The 26,453-nt window shown below is 42.4% G+C and overlaps 4 protein-coding genes across 5 annotated transcripts; 1 reads left to right on the top strand and 3 right to left on the bottom strand.

Annotated features, from left to right (window-relative positions):
* Nucleotides 1–234: 234 nt before the first annotated feature.
* Nucleotides 235–8,829, bottom strand: LOC311017066 (serine hydroxymethyltransferase, mitochondrial-like). Its single transcript, XM_084015201.1, has 12 exons — nucleotides 8,677–8,829; nucleotides 7,487–7,681; nucleotides 5,271–5,350; nucleotides 4,738–4,938; nucleotides 3,612–3,693; nucleotides 3,350–3,472; nucleotides 3,004–3,143; nucleotides 2,081–2,243; nucleotides 1,820–1,919; nucleotides 1,309–1,464; nucleotides 949–1,056; nucleotides 235–593 (listed from the first exon to the last, which is right to left on the bottom strand). Exons 1-12 carry the CDS (start codon nucleotides 8,800–8,802, stop codon nucleotides 466–468), a joined length of 1,602 nt encoding a protein of 533 aa, XP_083871327.1. The 5' UTR covers nucleotides 8,803–8,829; the 3' UTR covers nucleotides 235–465.
* Nucleotide 8,830: 1 nt separating this feature from the next.
* LOC311017067 (neurexophilin-2-like) lies at nucleotides 8,831–13,222 on the bottom strand. Of its 2 annotated transcripts, XR_014597583.1 has the most exons (3): nucleotides 13,032–13,222; nucleotides 9,194–10,088; nucleotides 8,831–8,874 (listed from the first exon to the last, which is right to left on the bottom strand). XR_014597583.1 is itself a non-coding variant. In XM_084015202.1 (2 exons), the coding sequence occupies exons 1-2, from the start codon at nucleotides 13,110–13,112 to the stop codon at nucleotides 9,249–9,251; spliced, it is 921 nt and encodes a 306-aa protein (XP_083871328.1). In that variant the 5' UTR covers nucleotides 13,113–13,222; the 3' UTR covers nucleotides 9,129–9,248. The 2 variants fall into 2 exon arrangements, 1 of the variants encoding a protein (XP_083871328.1); XM_084015202.1 differs by lacking the exon at nucleotides 8,831–8,874 and having other exon boundaries at nucleotides 9,129–10,088.
* A 3,946-nt stretch (nucleotides 13,223–17,168) lies between these two features.
* Nucleotides 17,169–20,422, top strand: LOC311017417 (zinc finger BED domain-containing protein 4-like). Its single transcript, XM_084015736.1, has 2 exons — nucleotides 17,169–17,405; nucleotides 17,508–20,422. Exons 1-2 carry the CDS (start codon nucleotides 17,333–17,335, stop codon nucleotides 19,436–19,438), a joined length of 2,004 nt encoding a protein of 667 aa, XP_083871862.1. The 5' UTR covers nucleotides 17,169–17,332; the 3' UTR covers nucleotides 19,439–20,422.
* Nucleotides 20,423–20,792: 370 nt separating this feature from the next.
* On the bottom strand, nucleotides 20,793–25,580 carry stac3 (SH3 and cysteine rich domain 3). Its single transcript, XM_084015737.1, has 13 exons — nucleotides 25,240–25,580; nucleotides 24,063–24,103; nucleotides 23,401–23,479; nucleotides 22,743–22,896; nucleotides 22,556–22,653; nucleotides 22,354–22,414; nucleotides 22,172–22,269; nucleotides 21,916–21,985; nucleotides 21,793–21,842; nucleotides 21,518–21,600; nucleotides 21,302–21,353; nucleotides 21,044–21,181; nucleotides 20,793–20,902 (listed from the first exon to the last, which is right to left on the bottom strand). Exons 2-13 carry the CDS (start codon nucleotides 24,068–24,070, stop codon nucleotides 20,795–20,797), a joined length of 999 nt encoding a protein of 332 aa, XP_083871863.1. The 5' UTR covers nucleotides 24,071–24,103; nucleotides 25,240–25,580; the 3' UTR covers nucleotides 20,793–20,794.
* Nucleotides 25,581–26,453: the final 873 nt, after the last annotated feature.

Below are 26,453 nucleotides of genomic sequence, written 5' to 3'. Positions count from 1 at the left end.
CAAGTTTTCCCAAAGCCTGAAGTTTATAAGGACTCTTAAAAGAGCTTAGTACCAAAAAAGCCAAATACCTAAAACACTTATGGTCCTTCTCGGGCTTAGTGCAACAACGGAGTCTGATAAGCCTGAGAAGTGGGGAATGTAGTGCAGCAGCTGGCTGATATATTAACTACAAGATAACAAGCATCATCATTATCAACCTCATCACTTTCTCCCTAGTAGGTTCATCATTACCCAAATTGGCCAAACATCTGCATTATGTGACCTTTTATTCCTCAAGCTTTGATACATCATATTTTAATTATTTGTTTATAGTGAAATGTACATAATTGACCACTGGTGCCGCACGCTGACTACACTGACTACCCTGACTGTTTTGAAATGATGCTGGTTTCCATGGCAACATCATCAAAAGCCTATTACATTCGAGGAGTAATCAAGGAAATGTCCGTGGTGTTACTGGTGTTATTAGTGGTCAGTGAATCCTGGCATGGGGAAGGGCCTGGCGAACAGCTCCACCCGCTGGCGGAGCTCTGCGATGCGTGACACCGTCTCCTGGTCCTCCAGCAGGAAGGACTTGAAGCTGGCCAGATTTCCTGTTGGCAGAGAGAGGAATTAAAACAACGAGCTTAAGGTTTTAATTTCACCTACCTAAAAATACCCTCTAGTGCACTAAAAAAGAAATGTTCATGTTGAGAATCCTTCCCTGGCATGTGCTTGTTAGGGACTGTGCAAAAAATGATTGTGGTTGGGCTGAATATTATGTTTTCTATTTATATCAATGAGGCTAAATATCAGCACCACAAACAACATCCTTCTAAATGATCATACAGCCATTGTCATGTTATTTTTTGAGCAAATTATCACTGGTTCTCCTTCGACACAAAGCATCAGAAAGCCTTTTCAACGTGTGATCACGGCGTGTCGCCGTCACTCTTCTGTCTCTCTCACCAGTCTTCTTTTTCACATCCAGTGCGATCTGAATGCCTTCGTCAATAAACTCCACAACCTTTTCAAAGTCTGCCTCCTTGAACTGTCTGGAGGTGAGCGCCGGGGTCCCTGTGAGAAAACAATCTCATTATTAGATATTAGGGCTAGTAAAGAGCGACGCATGCTGACAGGCTGACTGACAGGCTGATGGACGTACAGACAGATCATACAGACAGACAAAAGCAAGCAGAGACACTTCACACAGAGGGAGACGAAAGGGTCCAATATGAGAAGGAAGACTGGTTGACAGATTCAACCCAAACTTCCTCCACTCCCGCTGCTCTTCACCAACAACAACCAGGTAGCCAAAACATGCCGTACCGAGCCGGAGTCCTCCTGGAGTCAGAGCGCTCTTGTCTCCGGGGCAGGTGTTCTTGTTGGCGGTGACGGACACCAGCTCCAGGACTCTCTCAGCTCGAGCCCCGTCCATCCCGCGAGGTCGAAGGTCGACCAACACAAGGTGGTTGTCTGTTCCTCCTGAGAGCAGGGAGCGGAGGACGAGAAGAGACATTTAAGGTTTTTCCTTTTTGGCTTATGGTGAATTTAAATGTATTTTCAGCTCGGGAAAGTAAGTCAGCATTACTGTTTTCTCTCCACTCAAACCTTCATACAGACATTCAGCCATTCGACTGTCAAGTGAAGGTTGTGTGAACTTTCCCAAAGTCATGAAAACAGAATGCAAATGAAGTCGGAGCAAAAAAAAGAAGCGATTGCTTCAGTTACTTTGAGTGGTAGAAATGCAATATTACTGTAAAGGTAAAATCTAATGTCTTGTGTGGAAAACCCCCGCAACAAACCTCTTATGTATACGTGTTTTGAACACATCAAGTACCTGACACCAGGGTGAAGCCTTTCTTCAGCAGAGCATTAGCCATGGACTTGGCGTTCAGCATCACTTGAGTGATGTACTGTTTGAACATGGGGGTGGAAGCCTGCAGACACAGAAACGCCGCCGTGTAACAAGAAAGACCATATCAGGACACTCCAGATGACTTGCATGTTTTATACATAAGCTGCTGAAATTAAGCCGGTGTTGAAAATGTTCCTCAGAGGATTCTCTCCCATATTTCGATTTTTGCCTGCTATTGTGGACCTGTTTGAGGGCGACGGCCACCCCTGCGATGGCGTGGTTGTGTGGTCCTCCCTGAAGTGATGGGAACACGGCAAAGTTCACCCTGTCCTGGAGGTCGTAGGTCACCTCCCGACCTTTCTTATCCACGGACCGCACACCTTTCCGATAGAAGATCAGACCGGCCCTGCAGCGCGGAGAGAGAAAACAGAACGCACTCAACCTGAAATTTCCCTTTAAAATGTTGCACCTGATAAAAGAGTGTGCTTGTGCTTATTATGTGCATGTTGTATTGTACAATATAAAAACATGTGGTTTCATGTCACAGCATGTCACATTCCAGAAGACAATAAACTGAGTTTTTGCGGTTGTGTTTTTTTTTTTTGTCATGATCTGCTCCTATTTCAGATCCCCTCCCTTCCTGCCTGTGTGTGCTTTACCACCAAGTCTGATCAATCCCGTCCCTCATTAGTCCTCAACTGTCCTCACCTCCTGCTCACCTGCGCTCACTCCCCCAATTAGTCATCTCTACATATACTGGCCAAGTTCCTTTGCTCATTGCCAGTTTGTCAAAGGCCTTTTTCCCGGAAGACACTTCGACTTGTCACAATTCCATTTAGCTGCTTTGATTCCAGGGTCCTGTTTTCGTGCGTGCTGGCTCACTGTCCCTCTCACTGGGACACTTGAACAGAACAGAGCCATCTTTAATGCAACGGCTGTGCCTTTTCTACTGTGACAAGTCAAAATGTCTGCTGTGAGAAAGGCCTTTCTTCTTTTTTTATGCCACGGTGTTTAGTGTTTTTCTCTCTCGTGCTTTGCATTTGGACTCTCCGCCTCTAAGCCACGTTTCTCATGGAATCATTGAAATCCTTCTGCTGCATCCACTAATATCTGCATTCAGGTCCAGTTCCTGATTTCTATATCACAAACAGTGACAGTTTCAATACCTTGCTCCACGCAGAGACTTATGGGTAGTGGAGGTGACCAGGTCGGCGTGCTGGAAAGGGGAGGGAACAGCTCCTGCTGCCACTAGGCCGCTGATGTGAGCCATGTCTGCCAGCAAATAGGCATTAAGCTCCACGCACAGCTGAAACACACACAGAGCAGACACATAACACCATGATACTCATTCATCATTCCTTTAACTTTGCCCTCATTATTATTATATATTATTATTTGGCTATTCTTGCTTTCGGAACATAAACTGCTTTTTGATAGAGCTATTGTGACGTTTTACCACTACCTTATTGAAATATAACACAGAGGATGTAATTCCTGACATAAAAGGTATACCTTCTTCATGCGAGAGTAGTCGATGAGGCGAGCGTAGGCGCTGGTTCCTGCTATGATGAGTTTGGGTCTGAAGAGTCGGGCCGTCTTCTCCAGCTCGTCATAATCTATCAGACCTGTTTTGGGCTGAGATGATAGAGGGAAGAGTCACACAAAACGTGAGTTGATTGCAACTTTGGTTTTGCAGGCGTTTTCTTCACAGATCCCTCTTTGTCAATGTTGATCTAAATAGTTCTTATAGGGAAAACGTCCACCAAATACTCACATCCAGCTTGTAAGGCATCGATTCAAAGTAGATGGAGGTGGCTGAAATTCTCTTGGTGTCGGTCATGTAGCCGTGGGTAAGGCTGAGATGTGGAGTACAAAAAAAAAAGAAACTTAGGAGAATGTAAAATGTGACAGCTACAGACTTTGTTACTAAGATTTCGTCATTTACGTGAATTCCTCTTGACAGTAAGTAAAAAAAACACCCAATTCCATCCAGAAAAATATCAAAACCACTCAGGCGAAATCTTAAAACATCCCATTTTCATAACACAATAACTGTCAGGTAATGTTAGAAATATGTACAACTAAATACATAGAATAACATTATTTAACAGCTCAATTATAAAACAATTCTTACTATTGTATGTTACATCTTTAAGAATCATAAGAATGCAAGTTAAAACATTGGTTGGTGTTCTCCTGTAGCTCAGAGGTCTTCAGCGTTTCCCAGGACCCCCTGCAGTAACACTGCGGACCCTCTAGGGTCCCCCTGTTGAAGACTGCCTTAGTGTGTACGATTTGGCGGCATCAAGCCATGAGGTAACAATGTTTAGTTATTAATATTATATTTAATTTCTGACAATAAATCCACCTGAATGCTACACACCGTACCTTTAATTAAGAGTGTTGTTTCTATTGCTATACATAAGAACCTGTATCTAAATCAGAGTCTTCAACAGGAGGTCCGTGACACCGAGGGGGTCCGCAGAGTTACTGCAGGGGGTCCCCGAAATTATGGATCCCAAGCTTTATTTCTTCCAAAAATTTAAATATCTCCAAAAATACACATTAACATGAATACATCCTATAATAAGCAAATATAAATCTTCCTATTTTTCCATTTTATGAGGTAAAATTGGGATGTAGAAATACCAAAATAGAAGTTCTGTAAATATATATTTCTGTCAACAAATATTATTTTAATGGCTTAGCATTGTTTCCATACATCATTACAAAGTACTGTTATAAGTGGCACTATAGGCTGCACTACACATTATTATTGACCCGGTTTGATAAGCAACACAGTTTTATATGATATGTAATAGGGGGTCAATCCACCGGGTCAAGGCCTTGGGGGTCCTTTTGCCTGGAATCGTTGACCTCTGCTCTAAATGTTCACTCACTGTCCTCCATCAGGAAGATCCAGGCCCATGATGCGGTCATGAGGCTTCAGTACAGACGTGTAGGCCGCAAAGTTAGCAGGCGACCCGGAGTACGGCTGAACGTTGACGCCCCACAGATTCGGGTCCAGACCGAAGGAGTTGAGCGCACGCTTCTGACAAAGCAGCTCAATCTGGTCAACGATCTCTGCACCTCCATAGTACCTGAGAAAGAGAAAGAGTATTATCTCTTATCGTACTGTGTAACTGTGTATCGTTAGCATAATGTTGTATCATTAGAATTGTACCTTTATGTTACGCTTTATATTGTTAAGCATTGTATCCTTATGCTAAGCTTTGCAGGTGATGCATTTTATCATTACACATTGTCAAGTATTGTATTGTGTATGGATGGACTGTCTCATTAAGTTATGTTGCATCATATAGGCTACTGTAAGTTCTAGTCTGGTATCTTGGGCTTCTGACAGTCTTTTAAAAATAATTTTTGTAATAATTGGAACAATATATTTTGGCAAGTGCATTGTCCGTGTAGTTACCTTTGTCCTGGGTAACCCTCGGAGTATTTATTATTCAGACAGGAGCCCTGGGCTTCCAGCGCTGCACGGCTGCAGAAGTTCTGACAGGACAAACAAGGTGTCAAGAGCGGGACATGCAGTACATTTTTATTTATATCTTGCTTATATATTCAGAACACTGTCACCATCCGATCACAGTATAATCCTTTTTTTTTTTACTGGGAGAAGGGTGATTGAACACCCTTGCTCTTTTTCAGCAAGGCCCAGCTACACAACCACAGTCCAAACTCTCCAGTATGACGTTCACTTCAACGATTAGCATTTCTCTAGCAAATGCCAGTTAGAACAACAGTAAGACCCAGAGTCAGAGGAGGGTAGAGGTTTTAGTTTGTTAGATAAATCTTACAAAATGTTCATTAGTTCATTCAGTTGTTGTTTTTGTCTGGAAGCAAACTGAATTAAATTAGCTTAAACTATTAGAGGGACTATAGTCAAATGAGGAGAAATATAGTAGGAATCTAACAAATACTGAATCCCTGTGGGGTTCATCGCTGTCAAATCTCCCGAAGACTCTTGAGAGTCAGAGGAGAGATGGAGCTGCAGGAAAGGAAATTAATGTAAATGAATTTCTCTCCCTGTCTCAGTCTCTCTTTTTTCTCCCACTCTCATCATCCTCTCTCTCTCTCTCTCTCTCTGTCTCTCTCTCTGTGTCTGTCTCCCTCTCTGGCCTCCTTAGCCGCCTCCTCTGCCTCGTTATTGTACTAAACCTGTCACTGTTTGGGGATCCCTCAATCATTCCGGTGGGATTTAAAACCATCCCCCCCCCCCTCATGTGACACAAAATTCTACAACAATTCAAAACGCTATCTCAGAACACACGCATACATGACTGCCCCTCCCTCTCTGTCTTAACTTTAAATGTGGATATCAGTGGCAGAAAGCAGTGAGGGAGCCTAATGGGATCACCCGGCTGTGTTCCTGAAGAGACGGAATCGTTGGCTCTCCGTCGGGAGTCAGCCTGCAGCAGCGACGGACTGACAGCACGCGCGCACATGGAGACGAGAATCTTTTAGATGTCATTGTGACTGATAGTGCTGTGGATTCATAACTGCTGGAGAGTAGTGGCATGAAAGCTCCCTTCCTTCCCTACAGCTTCCACTCAGATGGAATCGCTGACTTGCAAGGGGGGAAATGCAAACGGAAAATATCTGAACTCGCTGAAGAAAACAGTTTGATTCGAGAAACTTCATCTCTGGTGACTTGCAGTTATGTTGAGAAGGTTCCTCAGCAATTTAAGTTGTTACTTTAAACTTAAACTGCACCCCCACCCAGTAAAGTGGGCGGGGCAATGCATCCTTCCTCGGACCACACCCAACTTTGAGCTCACCCTTTATTTTGATCACAACTACACACCTGTAAAGGCTCAAAACATTAGTCACTGTTGCTGCTGGTTATTAGCAATATCTTCTCATCAGCTTTATTCACAGTTTGAACAGCTGCTGTCCTACAGAAGAGACAAAGCACGGCTTTAAACCAAACAACCTTCAGTGCTGTGCAGCGATCCTTATAGGCCTCATGTGCCAAAACACATCTGTTTTTCTGTTAAAAATGTCACACACAAACTCTATGTGTGATGCAAGATACTGAACAAACATTGCAGAAATCACCTTTGATCCTCCTCCAGACTGCTGAACCCAAGTCATCTCAATTTACATTCCGTGTCACTTTTTTAGCTATTTTTTTCTTAACATGTTCACCTGATGAAGAGTTGGTGAATCTTAGTAGCTTATTGCATTGCTATTGTGGTAGTGACGGTAGGACGGGACCGTGGACTGGACCTGTCAATAGCCACACCTGGCTTTACTGCCTATTTTACTCTAAATGGGACCATGATTGACTAAATGAACATCATGCTGTAATGAAGAAGACTTTAATCTAGCGATTGAGACCCTAAAGTTTACAATGTTTACTGATGTAATGAATCAAGTGAGAAGTTGGCTCATTTGCTAATGGACTGGAGATGTCGCCCCCTGATGGCCAAGAGTGAGCAAGCAAGTTTATGGCACTTCAGATTTGGCTTCACTTTTCAGACCTGGATGTCGCCCCCTGTTCTAAACCCATATTGTTATTGGCGTGGTGCTTGTTAATGGAAGGAAAATTAGGATTTTAATTTGAAACCCAACAGTTCATGAAACACTAAACATCTCCACTGAACTGCTTCTGTGTCTCCTCTTTACCTCTGAGGCGATGAGCTCCAGTCCTCGACACTGTCTGTCTTTCTCCTGCTGCAGAAGGTTCCACATCTGCGGGTCGTCCTGGGCCAGGCTCTCCTGCCCCGTCCACGCACCAGCGCTGCCGAGGCCTCGCCGGCACGACTCCCCCGTGACCTGCCCCCCTCGGCCCGAACATCCTGAAACCCTGAGGAGGAGGGGCTACATGGGGCGGCGGGTGGACCCACAACATTACCATCTCAGTCAACAACTAAATGTCCACTTCTTGAACTTCTTGTCTGTCTGGTAACACCCTGCAGAGACGGTGCTGTATTTCTCACAATGTACTGTTCTATTTAACAATGCAACTCATCATAGTGCTTTTAAAAAGTCTGTGCACAGTAAAAGTTTCTGAGGCCTTCTTTTTTTGTTGTTGTTGTTTTCCAGGATTGCTCCTTTGGTGTCTTTTGAAAAACCTCAGGTTCAGAGTGAGCCTGTGCAAAAATCACTTTCATCACTCAAAATTATAGCACATTTCACTGGGGGTTTGGAAACAAGGGTATTACAATAATGCGTCTTTTGATGTTCTAAACAATCCATTCAATGAAAGTCAGTGGGAAAAAAAACAAACGCGCTATTCAGCAGAGCGGTTATGGAAAACCTTGGACATGAAAAAGTGCAACGCGGCCGGCCACACACGCAGTGACTTATTTATCAGGGTCTTGTTTGTTGAAGGTAGCTTGTAGCTGCATAGTTACGTAAGTCCTAATAGAGAGGGTACTTTCAAGCATAAATATACGTCGGAGAAAGTCTCCTTTCATCTTTTGTGTTTGTTGTGTTTTCTAAACCTTGATTAAATGAAGTCTTGCGTGAGGCGTCGAGTGTAGGCAACAGTCAACTTTCCTTCAAATACAACTATTCTGAGACAAACAGCAGCAGTCTCTTCTGATGTTCATGACCTGCGACAATCACTGTTATCAGACAAAACACTTTTATGCAGCTGGAATGGCAATTTGAAAACAACACAGAGTCGAACAGAACCTACACCTGGGAAACGTTTCTATTATGGTTTCGGGTGACCTTGGGTGACACGCTGACCTAGTTTGTGGTAGTAAGTGATTCTTCGGACGCGGGGCGAGAGATCTTCTCAGAGTGCACGTGTACATGCATTTACATTTTTTTTAAAAAGCTCTAAAACACAAACATGATGTACTCACCCGTAACGTTTGCCGTAATGACAGAGAAAGCATGTCCGTGACAGCTGAGGGCCGGGAAAGACAGAAAGCTTTTTCAGGGTGCAAAGGCTGAAAGGAAAATGAGCGCTGGAGGAAAGCCAAGGACATGTGTACTTTGTGTCACAGATAAAAGTGACTGCAACAGTAAATCATCAGGTTTTTCGTCTCACTGCATCAGTACTTTGAGGGAGAAATAACTAATCAGTCACCGTACGATAAACAGGCAAGGAATTTGTCTTAAAGTAAAAAAAGTTTCAAAAAAACTACACGATACTGTCTCTAAAGATCTCTATCAATGCATATTCAGAAAAAGAAATCAAACACTACACAGAGTGATATCATGGATCAAGTCACTGCTTTTTTTTTCAAGACCCTATGGAGCTTTAGGTGAGTGCAGTTTCAGACACAAGGCTCTCATTCGAAACATAAATCCCATTCACCCATTAACACAAGACTCACTGTGCACTCAAATGTGTTTTAACTGCATATAAAAACGAACCTATTTTTAAAAACTGAACAGGATGAAAAGTCAGCGTTTGATTTCCCAGAATCGGTCATCCGAAGTGCTGCTGGTTCTGCTCTGTCTGAAAGTTGTGATCCGGACAGACTTTCTGCACCAGCCTGTAATCGGTGCCGGTGAAGGCGATGAAGATGCATATAACCTTGAAGGGTTTGGCGCAGATCCAGGCCGCCTGGGACTGGGTGTTCTCTGAGTAGCAGGTCTGCCCCGGGTCATACATGCAGGGCTTGGTCTTCTTGGACCGGTTGGTTCTCTGGTATTCGATCCGGCAGTTGAGCTCAGTGACCGTCATCATGTCCGGCTGCTGCCTCTGCTGCTCCGGAGGAGTGGAGATGGTGGAGTGAGGTGGGCCCTGGAACGGGGATGTCAGATCTGGAACCAGGACTGAGTTTTTGGTGTGAACGCCCTGAGCCGCTGGATCCAGAGCCTCCCATCCTACAGCTTTGGAAGGTGGGACGATGCTGACCGATATGTTCCCCAGACGAGACGAGTTGTGACGGAAGTAGACGCTGAACGTGCCGTTGATGTGGTCCACGATTTTCCCCGTCACCAGCAGGCTGAACTTCACTGTTTTCACGTTGAAGTAAAAATCTCCCCAGCCCAGGATCTTCTTGGCCTTTGGGGGCGTTTTTGCAAGAGATTTGGATTTAGGAGGGCGGTACAGATACTGATCCTGGGCTTGGGAGATGTTCTGAGGCCACCCGTACGGGCCGAGGGAGCCGTAAGCAGGCGTTTTTTGCTTGGTGGAGATGATCTGTAAGTCTTTGAAGATATGTTTAACTTTCAAAGCCGCTCCCACAGCGTCTCCTGCCCCCCCCTCCCCATCTCTCCATTGGTGGCTGTCAACGTCGGAGGGCTTGGCTGTTTCTTGGACCTGTGGAGAACAAAATGTACATTAAGGAAGGCTTCAATATTAAGTGCTCTTTTTTTTCCTAAAATAAAGGGTAATTTTACCTTCATTCCATAGTGATGGAAAGTATTTTTTAAGGTGCTTAACACTATATCTGTTTTTTTTGCTGCTAATGCTCTGTATATCTGAATGCTCTGTATATCTGAATGAGGCCATTTATATCGTAAAGAGAACCTTTAAATGTGTATATTTCTGTTTCTGTCACTGCCTCAATACAATGGAGGTGAAAGGGATTTTGTTTGTACCAGAATCTCTCCCTATCAAAAATACACTCACAGTGTATTCTGTGGATCATTCAGAGTAATGGTGACACTTTCTGGGGAGACGCATTGCTGTTGATTTTCTATGCTGTTAACACCACAAACAAAATCCCACTCAAATCTCTTGTTTTTGGACAGATGCTGATATCTCAGGGATGGATATCTGGAAATCTGGCCTTATAAAACACAAAATCTTTAGCCAGGCACAACTACATATCAGTACAAATATGTCTCTGTTTCAAAACAAATTAATTGTTGTTATTTTAAAGCACAAATTAAAAGGAAAGTGTTTTAGTAAAAAGTGATCATCTCCTTTATCTATCTGTACAACGTATCTTTTATGATCTTGCCTTTCACTAAATATATCTGCTTGCTACACTGGAACCCAAACAAGAAATACAGCCTGAAGGCAACAGCTGTGTTTACATCATTCCACATTCACCAGAGATACTTTTATTCTTGTAAATAGTGTTGAGGTGTTCATTCATAATAATTATAAGCTCTGCGGGAGAACAAACAACTCCTCAGTCAACAACTGCCAACCTTAAAGACAGTAAATGTCGTATCACGGGATTTGCTTTATGTAAGATGCACTGTATGAGGAGACAAGAAAGATGAGCGAGAAGAAAAGTGTCCTGGGTCACCAGGACGATGAATGAAGGACAGTTTCACTGTAGCTCCGTGAAAAGGTAGCATCTAATCGATTCAAATAATTACAACTTCATGTCCTCTGAATGAGAACGACTTGAATTTGATTGTGATCAATAGGTCGGCTCCTTCAGGCAAGGACTACTATACTACAAGGGGCATGCTCACGTTCACACTCACACACTCATGTTTCCATTTACACATTTTAATTTGGCTGTCCTCCCTCGTGCTGCCTCTCTCTCTCTCTCCCTTGTTAAAACTCTCAATCCTCTTCTCAATGCGACCTTGATGATGGACTGAACCTCTCAGTTAAACAATAGCACTGCAAAAAATATATAGAAAAGAAGCGTGAAAATGAAGTGCACATCCAGAGTGATGAAGCAGCTTATTATAAGCGAGGCAGCCAATTGTTGTTGTGTCTATAAAAAAAAAAAAAAGCTCAACTCCCAATGAGTTCAGTCATTAATGAGGCTGTTTATGTGAGCTATGTTTTTAAGATAAGCTGCAGAGTTAGGCATGCAGGCACAATCATTAACTTAATTCGCCCAGCGAGCACAAAAAGGAATGAATATTCAGGTGAACCCAAGTGTCAAGACTTTATTTCCTCATTAAACACTTCCATTTTTAAGTGGAAGTGTTGACATGCAGTGTGGGAGATGAGTCAAAGTTGTTTATGCCTCTGGAGAGTTGAGGCAAAAGTTGGGCAAAGACTTCTGTACACTCGCCGCTCTGGACATGATTTCCATCTTAGTCATAATGTGTTATTCTCCCTCAGATATGGGAATAAACAGCTCCCAGTGTGTCATTATTTCTCCCCAACAAGTGGGATTCACGTCACCTCTAACCAGCCCAGCCCTGTGTGGCAATCTCTGTCTTTTCCTGTAACCAAGTGCAGCTCCAGCTGTGCCTATTGTCATGAGCCTAAATCTCCAGCTATGAGCTGTTCTCACCTCCCCTAATTGGAGCCCACTGTGTGACAGGCGTGTCATGGCTCCGTGTCAAGATGCCAGCGTAGTGACTGCAACTGAGCAACAGCGGCGGAGTGGATGCATCGCACGGCACCTGTGCAAAAAAAGCACCTGCAGAGGCACAAAAACTGAGAAACCTGACTGCAGTGATTGAGAGAACATTTTTTTTTTTTTTGCCATTGGCAGTTTTTTTACGACTACAAAAAAACCCAACAACAAAGCGATAGGGTATAAAAACTTTGGCACAATGGCTGCAAAATCATTGAGTTCAGCTAATAAAGCAGAAAAAGAGGTCGCTCTGACGTCTTCGCCTGATGACCTCATTCTTGAAGTTATAGATGCTGCAGTCGTAAGTTAAATTAAAGAAAGGAGAGACGATTAAATTACAATTAATGCCTGAAAGACAATCACAGACCACAAGACTGGAACAAATTGAATATTTGGAGGATGGAACGTATGCATTTTGACTGAACTTCAGCATCTGATAAAACAGTCAGCTTTGATTAAGCCCAAGACGGTGTGATACACAAGTCTCCAATTCAGACTCTGGAAACATCATAACAAATGTCATCCCTCGCATTAAACAGCACGCCAAAAACTTTTCAGTGAAAAACATTATTTTAAAGTCCAAGCTAGATCTAAAATCACAAAGTCCTGTCTGGTGTCAAAATATTCTCACTGGAGTCACAGCACATGTCAATTATCCAGTTTTCAACTCTTTGCTCTGCACCCAGTGATACATATTTTCATTAAAACTACCATAAAACAGATTTTTCTTTAATTTCCTCAACAGAACAGTTTCATATCTCTCAGGAATGATTCATTCTGATTGATGATTGACGGATTCATGATTAAAACAACAACAACAACAACAAAAAAAGACTTGATTAATGATTGACTGGTCTACAATGATGCAATATGATGAACAGTAGACCATGAGGGAATTTGAATTTTCAATTTGGAAAATGAAACATATATATATATATATGCATCGACAACACGTCCAGCCTGAAGCAGCTGATCGTACTCACCGCGGAGGGGAGAAGACACAGACAGCTGATGGCAAAGTTCAAACACAGCGCGCTCATTCTGCTGCCGCGACGTGTCTCCATTCAGAGAGTTAGTTGTCTTGGAGCCAATCTGTCCGGCGGAATAAGTGCTGATTTACTGAGTTCAAGCTCACTTCCAAAGTAGAGAAGACATTCCGCGGCGAGAGACTCAAAAATCCCCCAAGATCTGGAATACTCAGCTCAGTGCGCCTTCTCCCTCCTCCTCCTCCTCCTCCTCCCCCCAGCCATCTCTCTCTCCATTCTTTCTTCCTCTCTCTACCCTTCAACACACGCCCACACACACACACACACACACACACACACACACACACACACACACACACACACACACGCACACACACATTGCTCGTTTTCACCACCTGGCCGGCCCTTATTATGACTCATCAACCCGGGGAAAGGCGCTCTCAGGCGGGCACAGTTTGACAGCCCTCCCCGCTGTCCCCGCATACTGCAGCCGCGGGGAGGCTGACAAACTGACAAGGACTCTCTCCGGGAAATATAAAAATCACTGACAAGTCTGCTGAGATTCTGCCACAGCCTAGTAGAATTATAAGCCAACAAATCACTGCAAGTGGGCTACTTACCAACAGACAAGTTGTTTTTAGTAAAAGAAAAGAAATGAGACCTGTGTAAATACAGACACCCGTTAAAAGTCATGCTCCTTGTGTTCAAGTGCCTCATAGTTTTAGTAGCTTATTAGCCTGCTCCATGTAATACATTTTCATTGTGAGTGTCTTCACCATTGCTCATGTTTAGGGATCTTATGCCAGTGGAAGAGAAGATTCTTTGGGGATTCTCATTAAAACATGTTAATGTCATAATATTTTCTGTTGTTCCAAACTCCTGCTGATGTTTTGGTTGTTTGTAATCTATTGATTTGTCACTTGTCTGTGACACACACATGATTCAAACATGTAAAACATGCCCTTTGACTGCAAGTGTGATTCTGAAAGTTTACATCCTGCTACATTCGTGATGTAATTAAATGTGTGACTGTTATAACGTTGCAACCGTGCAAGATGCAGTCATGAAACCTCAGCCGTGTGTGTTTGAGGTCAACGTGGAGATCAAGTTTGAAGTTAGCCGTGGGCCGAGCAAGGTGGCCAATACCCCCTCTGCTCTTTACACTACCATGGTACGCCCCTGGCCCTATTTAAAATAAGATTTAAAAATCACAGACCCTCTGGCAGCGTGTCAGAGACTCCTGAGGGTCCCTGGCCCCATCACTGATCTAAATAATAGCTACTCTAATAAATAGTCATTTCAAAATTGCTTCATTTATTAATGCTGAAGTATGTATAGAAATAGTTGTGAAAATATTGTGAAAAGATGTTTGCATAAAGTTGAACCTAGTGCCATAGAACACTAATAGAACAAATACATGATGATGAGCAGGAGAACAGACACCCTCAGTGTGTGGAGGGAAAACATCTGTGCTTGTTACAAAGTCAAATCGTCTTTTAGCGAAAGGAATGAGAGGAGTTTTATTCTAGAAGCGATTTTCTTTAAAAAAAGAGGCGTGGCCAATGTCGTCATATTCCCACAATGCATTGCGCGCGTGTTTCATTCAAAGATTAAACCGTTTATATTTATCGTTCGTTCACCGACGTATTATGCTGAGTGACAATTAGATGTTATCGTCGTTAACACGTTATATTTGTGGAATCCGATGTAACAACATTTTTAACATCGGCCCGTTGAACATCAAACCATGAGCGAGGATCGTAGGGAGGGGAATGAGGTGGGTCACTCGACCAGCACTAAGGCAGATCACTCTTGTTTCTCTTCAGATCGTATAAATCTTTCGCCTTTTACTAAAGATTTCCGTGGAGAGGAACACTAAGAGTTTTACCTAATTTTTTGATGCCCTGCTAACGCGGGGCTTCCTAAACTTGTGAAAAAATAATTTAAAAGATGACTTCCCTCACTGTTCTCCAGGGACTATTTAACTGCTGTAGTTAAATTGTAATTCACGAACTCAGTCATAATTTTCGCTACCATATCTTGTGTAGGGATCCATGTTTTTGAGTTGGCTTTATTAACGGTCATGGCACTATTTCATGGTGGTAGTTACCCTCATACCTTCCTGTCTTTGTGTTACATATCCGTCTCTCCTCAAAGTCCGGAGGAGGATTCATTTCACGTTGAAGTTACCAGTTAAACCACGTTTTCCACCGAGCAGCCAGAACCCCCTCAGCACAGGTCCACAGTCTGTCAGCAGGAGAGCAGCCCGACTCCAGTTTCTTTTCAAAGGGGGCGTGGTCAGAGCCGCCTTATACCCACAATGCACAGCGCACGTCTGGCAGTTATTTTACAGGCAGTTACAGGCGAAACTGTTTGTATTTCACCCACTGATTTTTTTTTGTATTTTCTTAGAGGTTTAGTTACGAACTGTTTATATTTCGTAATACTTATAGATGAACTGGTCCAAATCATTTCAATAATCCTACCGTGAACCATAAGTGAGGTTCACACGGCGAAGACATGCAAATATTTTGCCTTTCAGTTGTGTTTTTCTGGTGAGAAAGATAATATAGAGCGATTCCAACAGGGCTTCTTCACAAGTGAAATTAACCTATTCTTAATACCAACAGCGGATAATATTGGTCTGTTAATTTGGGGCATAGTATGATTGTACGAGAAACCTGCAATAATACGCAGTCCCTCAAAGACGTCATGTACTGTCTTTAATTTTGAAAACAGAACCTCTATTCTGTTCCGTTTTGGATTTTTTGGGGTGAGGTTTTTTTTGCACCTCACCGAAAATCACCAAACATTTTATTTATGTTTCACTGAATCTACTTGCACCATTTTCTAGACCCCCCCCCCAACAGTTGCTTTACTTGCCTTTGGCCACGAGAGGGCGCCACTGCAACAGCGCCATATGGTGAAAGCCATATTGTTTTGTATTATTATTACGTCAAAAGAAAGCCAACCCAAAATAATTGAATAAAAATAGATTCTTGTTTTATCATCTCGAAATATCGTGCAAACAGACCAATGTTACGGAAGCGTATTGCATTCACTTGAGTAATTTTTTTTTGGTTTGTTTTTTGGAGTAATTATTTCTGTTTTTCTGAGTAATTTATTTCTTTGGTCTGTTTTTCGGAGTAATTTATTTCTTTGGTCTGTTTTTCTGAGTAATTAATTTTTTGGTCTGTTTTTCGGAGTAATTTTTTTGGTCTGTTTTTCGGAGTAAATTTTTTTTGTCTGTTTTTCTGTTTTTCAGAGTAATTTATTTCTGATTGTCTGAATAATTTTTTTTCTGAGTTTAGACAGCATTTGAAACAATAGACGCATTCATTCCTTTGTGAAAGCTCGATAATGGAGGCCAACATGACCGACTTGTTTAGTTTGATCAAGTTCTACTTTGATCTGGGATTAAGACACTGGGAGATAGTCCTGTCTTTGAGTCATATAGATGGTATTACCATAAGTGTATCCACTTTACGCAGGCACCTGAGGACTTTGCGTCGCATGTGTATGCAGGAGTCACTACAGGTCCATGGGAGTCACTTGCAGGTTGGAGGTTCTCGCGGGAGTTCGAAGTATCGCGATAATTCAGAAAAAAAATTACTCCGAAAAACAGAAAAAAAATTACCACGAAAAACAGAAAAAGAATTACTCAGAAAATCAGGAAAAATAATTAGTCAGAAAAACAACCAAACAAAAAAAAATTACTCAGAAAAACAGACCAAAAAAAAATTACTCCGAAAAACAGACCAAAGAAATAAATTACTCAGAAAAACAGAAATAATTACTCCAAAAAACAAACCAAAAAAAAATTACTCAAGTGAATGCAATACGCTTCCGTACTTCCGTACAATGTGTTAACAGTTCTACAAACAAATAATAAAGTTGTATATCATGACAAAGCGACCAAAAGATATTTATGTGACAGCAGAAACGTACACGTGTATCCCAGTGAAGATGCTTTTTTTTTTTGAATAATTCAAATAGTAAAACACCAAAACGAACTGTGTCATACGTGAGCGGAGGGGCGCAGCTGCAACTCGCCAAATCGCCTGTAGGGGCAGCAACAAACCAGCGCCGAAAGAAATCTGCAGGGGAAGTAAAGAAGAAGAATTCGGAGCTGAAGAAGAGGCAGATAGTAAACACAAGGCTGTGCGTTATTTCACACTTTCCAGAGAGTTTGGTTCTCCGTGGATGAGTTGTTTGCATTACTGACTGACATGCAAAGCGGCGTCGCAGCTGTTCGTCCAGTGAACCCGCTGCTGACAGAGGAGGAGGGATTGTGCTGAATGAACAAAACAAAAAACGCATCATGGACGTTTTTGCTTAAGGGAATGAGACAAGTGGACCAGAGCAGCAAATGTAAGTGGACCAGCTGAGATAATATAATTATCCTCCTGTATACTAATATTCAGAAGTTTGTCATGGATGCTGCTGACATTGTAAAGATTGAATACATGTCAGACTCTGACAGTGCTGCTGCTGCTGCTGCAACACCAAAGAAGCCAACGAGAAAGAAGAGCACCATCTGGAAATATTTCACGATTTCGGACGACGACGTCACCAAGGTGCTGTGCAACATCTGCAAGGGGGTTGTGAGCAGAGGCAAGAACCTCGCGCATCTCACCACCAGCAACATGCACAACCATATGTTTCACAAGCATCGTAACATGGCGGGCAACCGTGGCACTAGAAGGAGGCCGCAGTCGACCCATCCCGCCTTTGCGCCGAGCATCCAATCTGAAGACCTCGATCGCTCAAATCAGCCAGTGGCCCAGACCATCACGGAGAGTGTCGGCGAAATGATCAGCATGGATCTTTTGCCGTATTCGTTTGTGGAGAACAGAGGGTTCTGTAAGCTCATGAAGGTGGTGGCCCCTCATTACACGCTTCCAGCGGGCATCCACTTCAGTAACAAAGTGGTACCGCAGCTTCACCAGAGAGTCAAATCCAAAGTGATCGGGAGCTTTGAGAACATCGAGGGCAATATCGTGCACTGCACAGCTGACGTCTGGAGCAGGAAGTTTTCCACCAGCTCCTACCTGTCTCTCACAGGACATTGGTTTGTGAAGAATACGTCGCAGGGGGGGGCAGTGGCACATCAACGTGTCGGTGCGTTGCTCAAAATGAAGGTCATCGATACGGAGTACACTTCAGCGCAGGTCTTGCAATACCTGCAGGACATTATCCAAGAGTGGCAAGCGATGGTTCCACGCAGATTTACTGTCGGTTTCTTCGTCACCAACAACACTAGCAACACGGTGAAGGCCATGGCAGACGGTGGCTTCGAGCACATCAGATGCATGGCTCACTGCCTGCACCTGATCGTCACAGGAGCTATCGAAGGGTGCCACGACGTGGTTAGCGTCATCAACACGGCGAGGCAAATTACCAACACGGTGCACATGTCCAACAAAGCCATAGCCAAGTTGCACGAGATACAGGAGCGGCTCGGCCTTGCCGAGGCCGCTTTGACTCACGACGTGCCGACCAGGTGGAACACGGTGTTGTTCATGCTGCAGCGCCTGCTGGAGCAGAAAAAGGCCCTGATCGACATGTCAGCCGAGATGGACCTCGGTGCGTCCGTGGCAGAGCGTCAGTGGACTTTAATGGAGAACATCGTCAAAGTGCTGGAGCCGTTCGAGGAAGCGACGCGCACCTCGTGCCAAGATGACGCGTCCATTTCCTCTGTGATTCCCTGCATCCAGGCCCTCAGAGCCGCTCTGAACGAACTCCTAGCCAATAAGGATGTGAGCGGTCCAGTAGAGACTCGCGGTTGCTGCAGACTCGTTGGTTTGCTGCAGAGCCACCTCGAGGAAACCTTTCAACACGTCTTTGAAACGCCCACCAACATTTATTTTAAAGCCACGCTCCTGGATCCCAGATTTAAGATCATGCCCATGGCACTGCTCAGCAAGCTGGATTTCGAAAAGTTAAAAGCCGCCGTGGTGGTGGAGGTCGAGGAGCTGTTGGAGCAGGACCGAATGCTGTCTGCAGATGAAGCTGGCTCTTCATCACATGCGCAGCTGAAAGCGGAGGACACCGGCAGCAAGCCGGCCAGCCTTTTCTGGGGTGCAATGCAGAGTCTTGTGGCGAACAATGCAGCGTCTTTGTCAAAGACGGTGACCTCGTTGGGTTTAGAGACCTACCTAGCGGAGAGCAGCACACAGTCGCTGGCCTCCGACCCAGTGACTTCCTACTGGTCAGCAAAGATGGCGCAACATCCGGCGCTGGCTCGAGTGGCAATCAAATATTTAGCCTGCCCACCGACAAGCGTCTCGTCTGAGAGGCTTTTGAGCACAGGAGAAGATACTCTGGTTCCAGATTACAGACTTCGCTCCGTTTATGTGCCCCAGCTGGTTTTCACCAAGTACAATTTGATGAAATTCCATTAACCGTCTTCTGTTGCGTGCTCTCGTATCATAATCACACGGTCCTCTCTGTCTTAAATATGCTGTTCTGTTTGACACGTCATTGTTCAAACCTTGAATTAAGTTTGGAAAAAGATGGTTGTATTTGTTTATCACAGTAGTATTTAACACCTACCACACTAGGAAGCATCTTTTATTATTTTAATTACATGTTGCAATAAATAAAGTAGTTTATTTAGCATTGTCCTGGTATTTTCTTTGAATCCTGTCATTGAAATTGAGAAACATGGAGGGGAAAATGTATGTTGATGCCTTTTATTCATAAGGATATTTGCTGCTCATTTACAGGATTTTATTTGTGTCCAGAGTTGATAACAGCAATTTCAACCTCTATTTGAAAATGGAGTTCAGCTTCCAGTGTTAAGATAAACGCAGGATATGATGTGAAATCTCCATACGTTATGGATACATTAAGCAACAACAGTACAAAGTTCATGCATTAAACTCACTGAGAGAAGCCTCGCTGTGTCTCCTTTTGTTTTAAATGTTGTGTTGCCTTTTTGATAACATCAGAAAGAAAGTTTTCTCAGAAAGTTTTAAGTGCACTTCAGGTTTATTTCAAACATTTTTTACTAAACTACGATTATAATTCAAATTTTCAGCAGCAGCAATTAGTGCAAACATGAGAAGAAGAACACTCTGAGCCGTGTTGCTGTCTTCATACGCAATTTGTTTGTCAGGTTGTCAGATGGATTTCTAAATGACCTAAATGAGCTTTGCAACTGTAACAAACAAGTCTTTAGATGTTTTATGAGGTAATGAAACTTATAATTCAACTACATGTAACTTTTAAACAGACACATTTAATATTATGCACACTATTTGATGAATGGATCTTACCTAAATAAACAGTGGAATCGGCTAATTAGCAGTAATGTTAAATGTGCATAAATAGCTACATTTGTGTTTTTGATCATATATTTGACACTCAGATGACCAAAATGAACTAATATGCTGTGAATTTAACAGGGACTGTCATTGTCCACTTACTTTAAAAAGCTATTGTCAAACTATTTAAGAAATAAATTGATGCATTTGTTAAATCTTATATGTAAATTGTCGACCTTCATATCAGCCTTTTGCAGGGTCCTCCAGGTCTCAGGTCTCATTGATGCTGGCTGTGATCAGCTGGTCACTCAAAGCATCTGACCATTCGTATTACTACAATATTCACAATTAGGCCGATAAACCAACTTATTAATGTGGTCTTGTGTGGACATTTTGATATTTGTTTCAGTCACAAATATAGAATAATTATGTCTCTAAGTTTAAAGTGGTTGCAGGCTCTTTGGTAGCATGTTGGCTTTTTTTCTGTTCTTGTTATGTCACAGTGATCTCCTCCAGCAGATCAGCAGGGAAGTAGCCCAGCTTGCGTCCAGTGCTGACCTTCAAGTAACCTCCTTTCTCATCTCCTTTCTTCACCACAATCTGAAACACACAGTGATAGCAGCATAACTAAACATCTCAGCATCTGTGTCCACTTGAAAGATTCTCACTCAGGGGCTCTACAGGTTGTTTGATACCTTGTGCAATAATGAAATAGAAACATACATATATCAGTGCAGTTACCTGATCTTTCTTCAGTGTGATCTGTCCCATCTCTCTGTTCCCCACAAAGGAGCGTGTCACCTTGAAAACTCTTTCTGATGCGCGCACTTTTATGAGGTAGTTGGTGGGGAAGTAGCCTGACTTCTCTCCCATCTTCCCCTGAAATCAGAGAGTGAACAGACTTGGGGTTGATGGTCCACAGAAAACAAGAACAGAAGAGAGGACACAACTAAAACTGCTTTACGGAGAAACAGCACTAGATGATGAGGTTCAACTCACCCGCCACCACTCTTCATTGGAGTCATCGAGTACTGTGATCCGATCACCAGGGCTGTCACACACACACACACACACACACACACACACACACACACACACACACAAACTTTAATATCAAAATAATGTGGTGAAAATGAACGTAGATTTCATAAATAAATAATGCTTTATGTATGTAATGACAGCATGTTGGTAATTCTTTGCGTCTTTCAAACGTACTGGAAGTCGAGGTCGTCTTTCTCTATGGCCTTGAAGCGGTAGAGAGCCAGGAAAAAGTGGGTCTGGGAGAACGTGCCCTTATGCTGTGGACAAAATAGTACTACGATGTAACAATACTCGTTTATAAGGAAAAGTCCTGCATTTAAAAAAATATCACTTCACTAATTATTATTAGAATCCAAATAAATACCAAATGTTTGTGTTTATATAGACACATACTTGAGTAAATGTTGTTACATTGCACCAAAGCTGCTTTCTTTAACCCCTTTCCTTACCTTGTCATCTGCTTTTTCTCCTCCTTTCTCCTTCTTATCATCAGGCTTCCCTGTATGAACATCAAACATCTTTAGTCTTTAGCTTTTGTTGAAACCCAGTAACTTAAATAATCATATTTGTACCTTCTCCTCCCTCCTCATTCTCTTTGGGCTGTTGGTTCTCCTCTTCTTCTTCCTCCATCATCATCATCATCTTAAGGAAAAACATTGTTCTTCAGTCTTCCTTTCATAACATTGTATTTGCTTTAATACTGACATGTCTGGATTAATATTTGATCAATATCATTCACTGGTGTTGGGCACATTTAATATTTAATGAAAGGGTGAAAGTCTATCTGAGGATTTTTGCAATTTGATTAAATGTTTATTGCACACTCACATTTTTCTTGTCATTTTCATTCTTTTTGCGCTCCTTATTTGCCATGATGACACCGACCCGCAGGGTGTCGAAGACGGGGTCGTTCCGGTTCGGGTTGTCTGGGCAGATAATTAAATGATAGTACTGCTAATCTAAGGTTAAACTAGATATACGTGGGACAATATGTCTGTCAGTGGACTCACTTGGATCTGGTATGTCGCTGCTGTACAGCGGAGAGCTGTAAGCCCTTCTGAAGCCAGGCGGCTGCACCAAACAAATAGAGCACATCATGTTTCTCCTCCATTTCCAACCATTTTAGCCATGAATATCAGTCCCACCAGGGTTAAATGTGTGGAAATCTGTGAACATTTAATTGTTTATTTGAAGAGTAGGAAAAGGACTCACAATTTTGCCAAAGCACTTCTGGAACTCGACATAGGACTGACATGAATGGTGGATGTTGGTCTTGCAGTCTTTACACCTCAGAGCAAACTTGTTGTTCACTGAAAAATAAACAGCAACCAGGCCAAGTATAATGTGACGCTGTTGATGTTTGTGTGAATGTGCCCTTGACATAATTCCCAACACTTACAGACAATCATGCGAGCGCAGACGTCACAGAACTTGGGTTTTTTGCAGTAGTGGTCCTTGAACTTGTGGGGTTTGTCGTTGATTCGGACGACGGGGGGAGGAGGTTCCGGTTCCTTCTCCTCCACCTCCACTTCCTCATCATATATGAAATAGACCTGGAGGCATAAAGGGCAAATCTCAGTGTTTTTTCACACACTGCCTGCAGGGGGAAAGATTTGGACTGTAGAGGGACACTGATTAATTATCATATTTGTATGACATATCTTTGGACAAGGTATTTTGCTCTAGTGTCACCTACTTTGTAAAGACTAACATCTTGAAGAATACTTTGCATTATGGAGAATGTTGTTCTAAATAAAATTGTTGATTAAAAATGATGTACATACCAAAACAAATAACCAGCCCAGAGTCAGTATTATTTTTGTGCACATTTTAATTTGGCAGATAAACTACACAGCCAAAGTCATCCTGAGTGAGGACTACAATTAAATTATGAACCTTTTAAAAGACATATTTTTAAAAATGCCCTTCTATCTGATTTAATTCATATTTTTTCCAAATGACACTGCACAGTGTTCCTGTCCCCACTGGTGGCTATTTTAAACAGCCCGGGAATGGCACCGCTAACAGTTGGAGGTTGACACGGTCCTGTCACTCACAGTGTCTCCGTCCTCTCTCACTACGTTGTCAGGAGCTGGAGGGTTGTCATGGATATCCACAGAGTTTTTGTCATCCTCCCTGACACACACACACAAACACACAAACACACACACACAAAGAAAAAACAACACAAAGCCATGAGTAAGATCAAAGCATGCAGCTACACATCATTAGTTTCCTGTGAAAGGTGCGTCTCTCTGTTAACGTTGCTTTTAAACATTTAAAGCTCGTATTTAAGCAGGACTTAAACGTGAACATAAAAAGTTCCAACGTTGGGGATAAAACGTTCACACAGGACGACCTCATGGAGTGACCTGATATGACCGGCATGCTTTGTGACCATATCAAATTGCCATTCCACCTCAAAATAGTTGAGTCTTGGTTATTTACTCTGGGAGACTTCTGAGACACATTTTCTCAAATGAACTTGGAGTGGCTTAATGATTATTGTTTTTAAATGTACTGGAGAAAGAGAAGGGTGAACTGTGTTCTTGGTTCGGAGGCTTTTGTGCTTTTCAGTCTGGATTGTTGTAACATTTAGCTCACTAAAATTTAAATGGAGACTTGTGGAGGCGGTGAAGATGTGTAGGCAGGCAAAGTACGGCAAGCATTAAATATGCATTGTAGAAGTAATTGAACCGATGACAGGAAATATACTCACTGGTCCATGATGGTTGGTAGACAATGTCAATACTGCCCCACCTACAAAAATACATATTAGGTCTGAAGCAAATTATGAAGAAGATTCACCAAGTAAAGCAGATTCAATTGATTCACCTTTATTTAACCAGATAAAACCAATTGAAATAAAATCTCTTTTATGAACACAATCTGTCCAAGAAAAGGAAAGTTGCAGGTTGATTTCATGCATTACAGAGTAAAAAGTCTAAGCATCAACACTAGTGAATAGACAGATATAACAGATATAATACATACAAATAAAAACACACATGACATGAAAAATAGTTACACATTCATGCAAGAATAGTTTGTGGTTAAAACTTCTGTTAATGTTAAAACTGGTTAGAAATGAGGGACTCTAGATTGGGTCTAGCCTGCAGATCAGTCCAAGACCAAAAGCCATAATAAAATAAATCCCATCTTCCAGTCTCAGTCCGCACAGGTGGAACCTTAAAGCATAGCTAATTATTGGACCTAAGATTGTAGGTATTTACAAACGTAGATACGTAAACGTAGAAAATCAACCAGAACCAAAATCTGTACGTGTCGGCTATATTTCTAAATGGTCATAGAGACACAGCAGAATAAAATGATATTATATTTAGTGTTTCTATTTGTCATGGATGAATGTTGGCCTTCTCATGGCACTCAGTCAGATACATTTTCACTCCGTATTTATCATCTCCCATAAAAGGATAATGATTTGTTGTAGTTTGTCGTGTTTGTGATGTGAAAACCTGATTAGCACAAACACACAAACTGATATATACAATCAGTATCCTTGTGCCTCTATTAACAAGTAAAGTGAAGTGTGGCTCTGCATTCGCAAGCACACATGCTGTAAGTGAGTGCACTCGTCCGCTTGTCCCAAACTATTCTTGGGTTGTGAAATTCAATCTCATCAAAGCTAAATTTGGGTGCTCTGCCAGTCAGGAAAACAACAGTGAAATTCTCGAAAGTACAACAGCAATAAAAATCTGCTTTTTTTGTGAATTGGCAAAAGCCATTCTATAAATGGCTGTTATGCAGCTAGTATTTAAGCTTCGTGTTACTGCCTTACAGAAATTAAATCGAATAAACCAGCTGACATGCTTCTGTCATGCAAACACATTTTGCAATGGAATGAATCAACCTTCAGACTTCAAACAGGAACATACCTCTTGTCAAAATCCACGGACCTCAGAGAAGAAATGGCAACATCCAGTGTGTGGGGGAAATCTCTCTTTGAATGAGTCCTTCACCTGCTGCGTAGACTGGAGTGCTGTTACGACCAGTGGATCCGAGTCTTAACAAACCAGCCGACCAACCTGCCTCCTCACTTCAGGCCCTCGGAATTATGTGTCAACGCTGGCAGTCTTGGCCCTTTCTTTATTCCCTTTATAGCCTCTTTAGGTGATTTCCAAGGTGATTCTGGCCTCTGGTACGATGTCTGTATTTGTGTTCTTATTTATGATTTTGTGTGTGTGCGTGTGTGTGTGTGTGTGTGTGTGTGTGAGCGTGTGTAGGCTTAACACTCATGTGTCAGGCTGACTGTTTGCAACAGCTGGGGGTCTCAGAGTGAGCGCCCATGACGAGGGGAAATTGACTTTCTCGCCCCGTGTCTTCATACTGCTCACTATCCTTATCCTTTTAACCCTTGGAAAACCAATAACACTGCACAATGTCACCTGTTCACTCAACATTTGATATGATAATTTACATCAAGTATTGCCATGGGACAGTGATTGTGCTTGTGGACTTTGGAGGTTTTAGGGAGTGGGTCATGGGGTCTAAAATATAAAAACTTAAACAAAAAATTGTTAGGAGCATGAATGTGCGCCACAAATGCTGTGTGTTTACAACTAATGGTTCACGTGGAATTGGAAAGTTTGTCCTGGTGACGGTGCTAGAGGTAACATCATCAGGTCACCAAAATCAAAACTGCTTGGCCTCTCCTGAACACCTCCTTACCCCACTTTTTGTGCAGTGTGTATGTCAGTTGGAAATTAATAATTACATTTTGATAACCTAATAAGGCCCAAACATATTTAGGACCATGCATCAGGCCAGAATACAATTAATTGTTCTAAAGCTAGTTTTCAACACATAATCTCAAGGACCCCAACAAGAGTAATGATTAGGGGGTCACTTTAAGGCCCTTATCATTTCAGTTTTATACTGTGCTTTAATGGTGTAATGTGTAATTAATCTTATAACAACACACCGTGTGGTGAACCTGGAGCCTTGGGGCCCTTGAGGGTCTGCGGCTATTGCCTTCTTACTAGGTTGAATATTTCAGTATTTACTGAAATCACTGTTTATGTCCTGAAATATGTTAATGATAGACATAACCAAACACATACAATCAAGGCAATGATTTGTTTGTTGACGG

The sequence above is a fragment of the Eutrigla gurnardus genome (genome assembly GCF_963514095.1).
Source record: "Eutrigla gurnardus genome assembly, chromosome: 8".
Classification (NCBI taxonomy): domain Eukaryota; kingdom Metazoa; phylum Chordata; class Actinopteri; order Perciformes; family Triglidae; genus Eutrigla; species Eutrigla gurnardus.
Note: the sequence above shows the minus strand (reverse complement) of the source record. Positions and strands in the feature narration are given on the sequence as shown.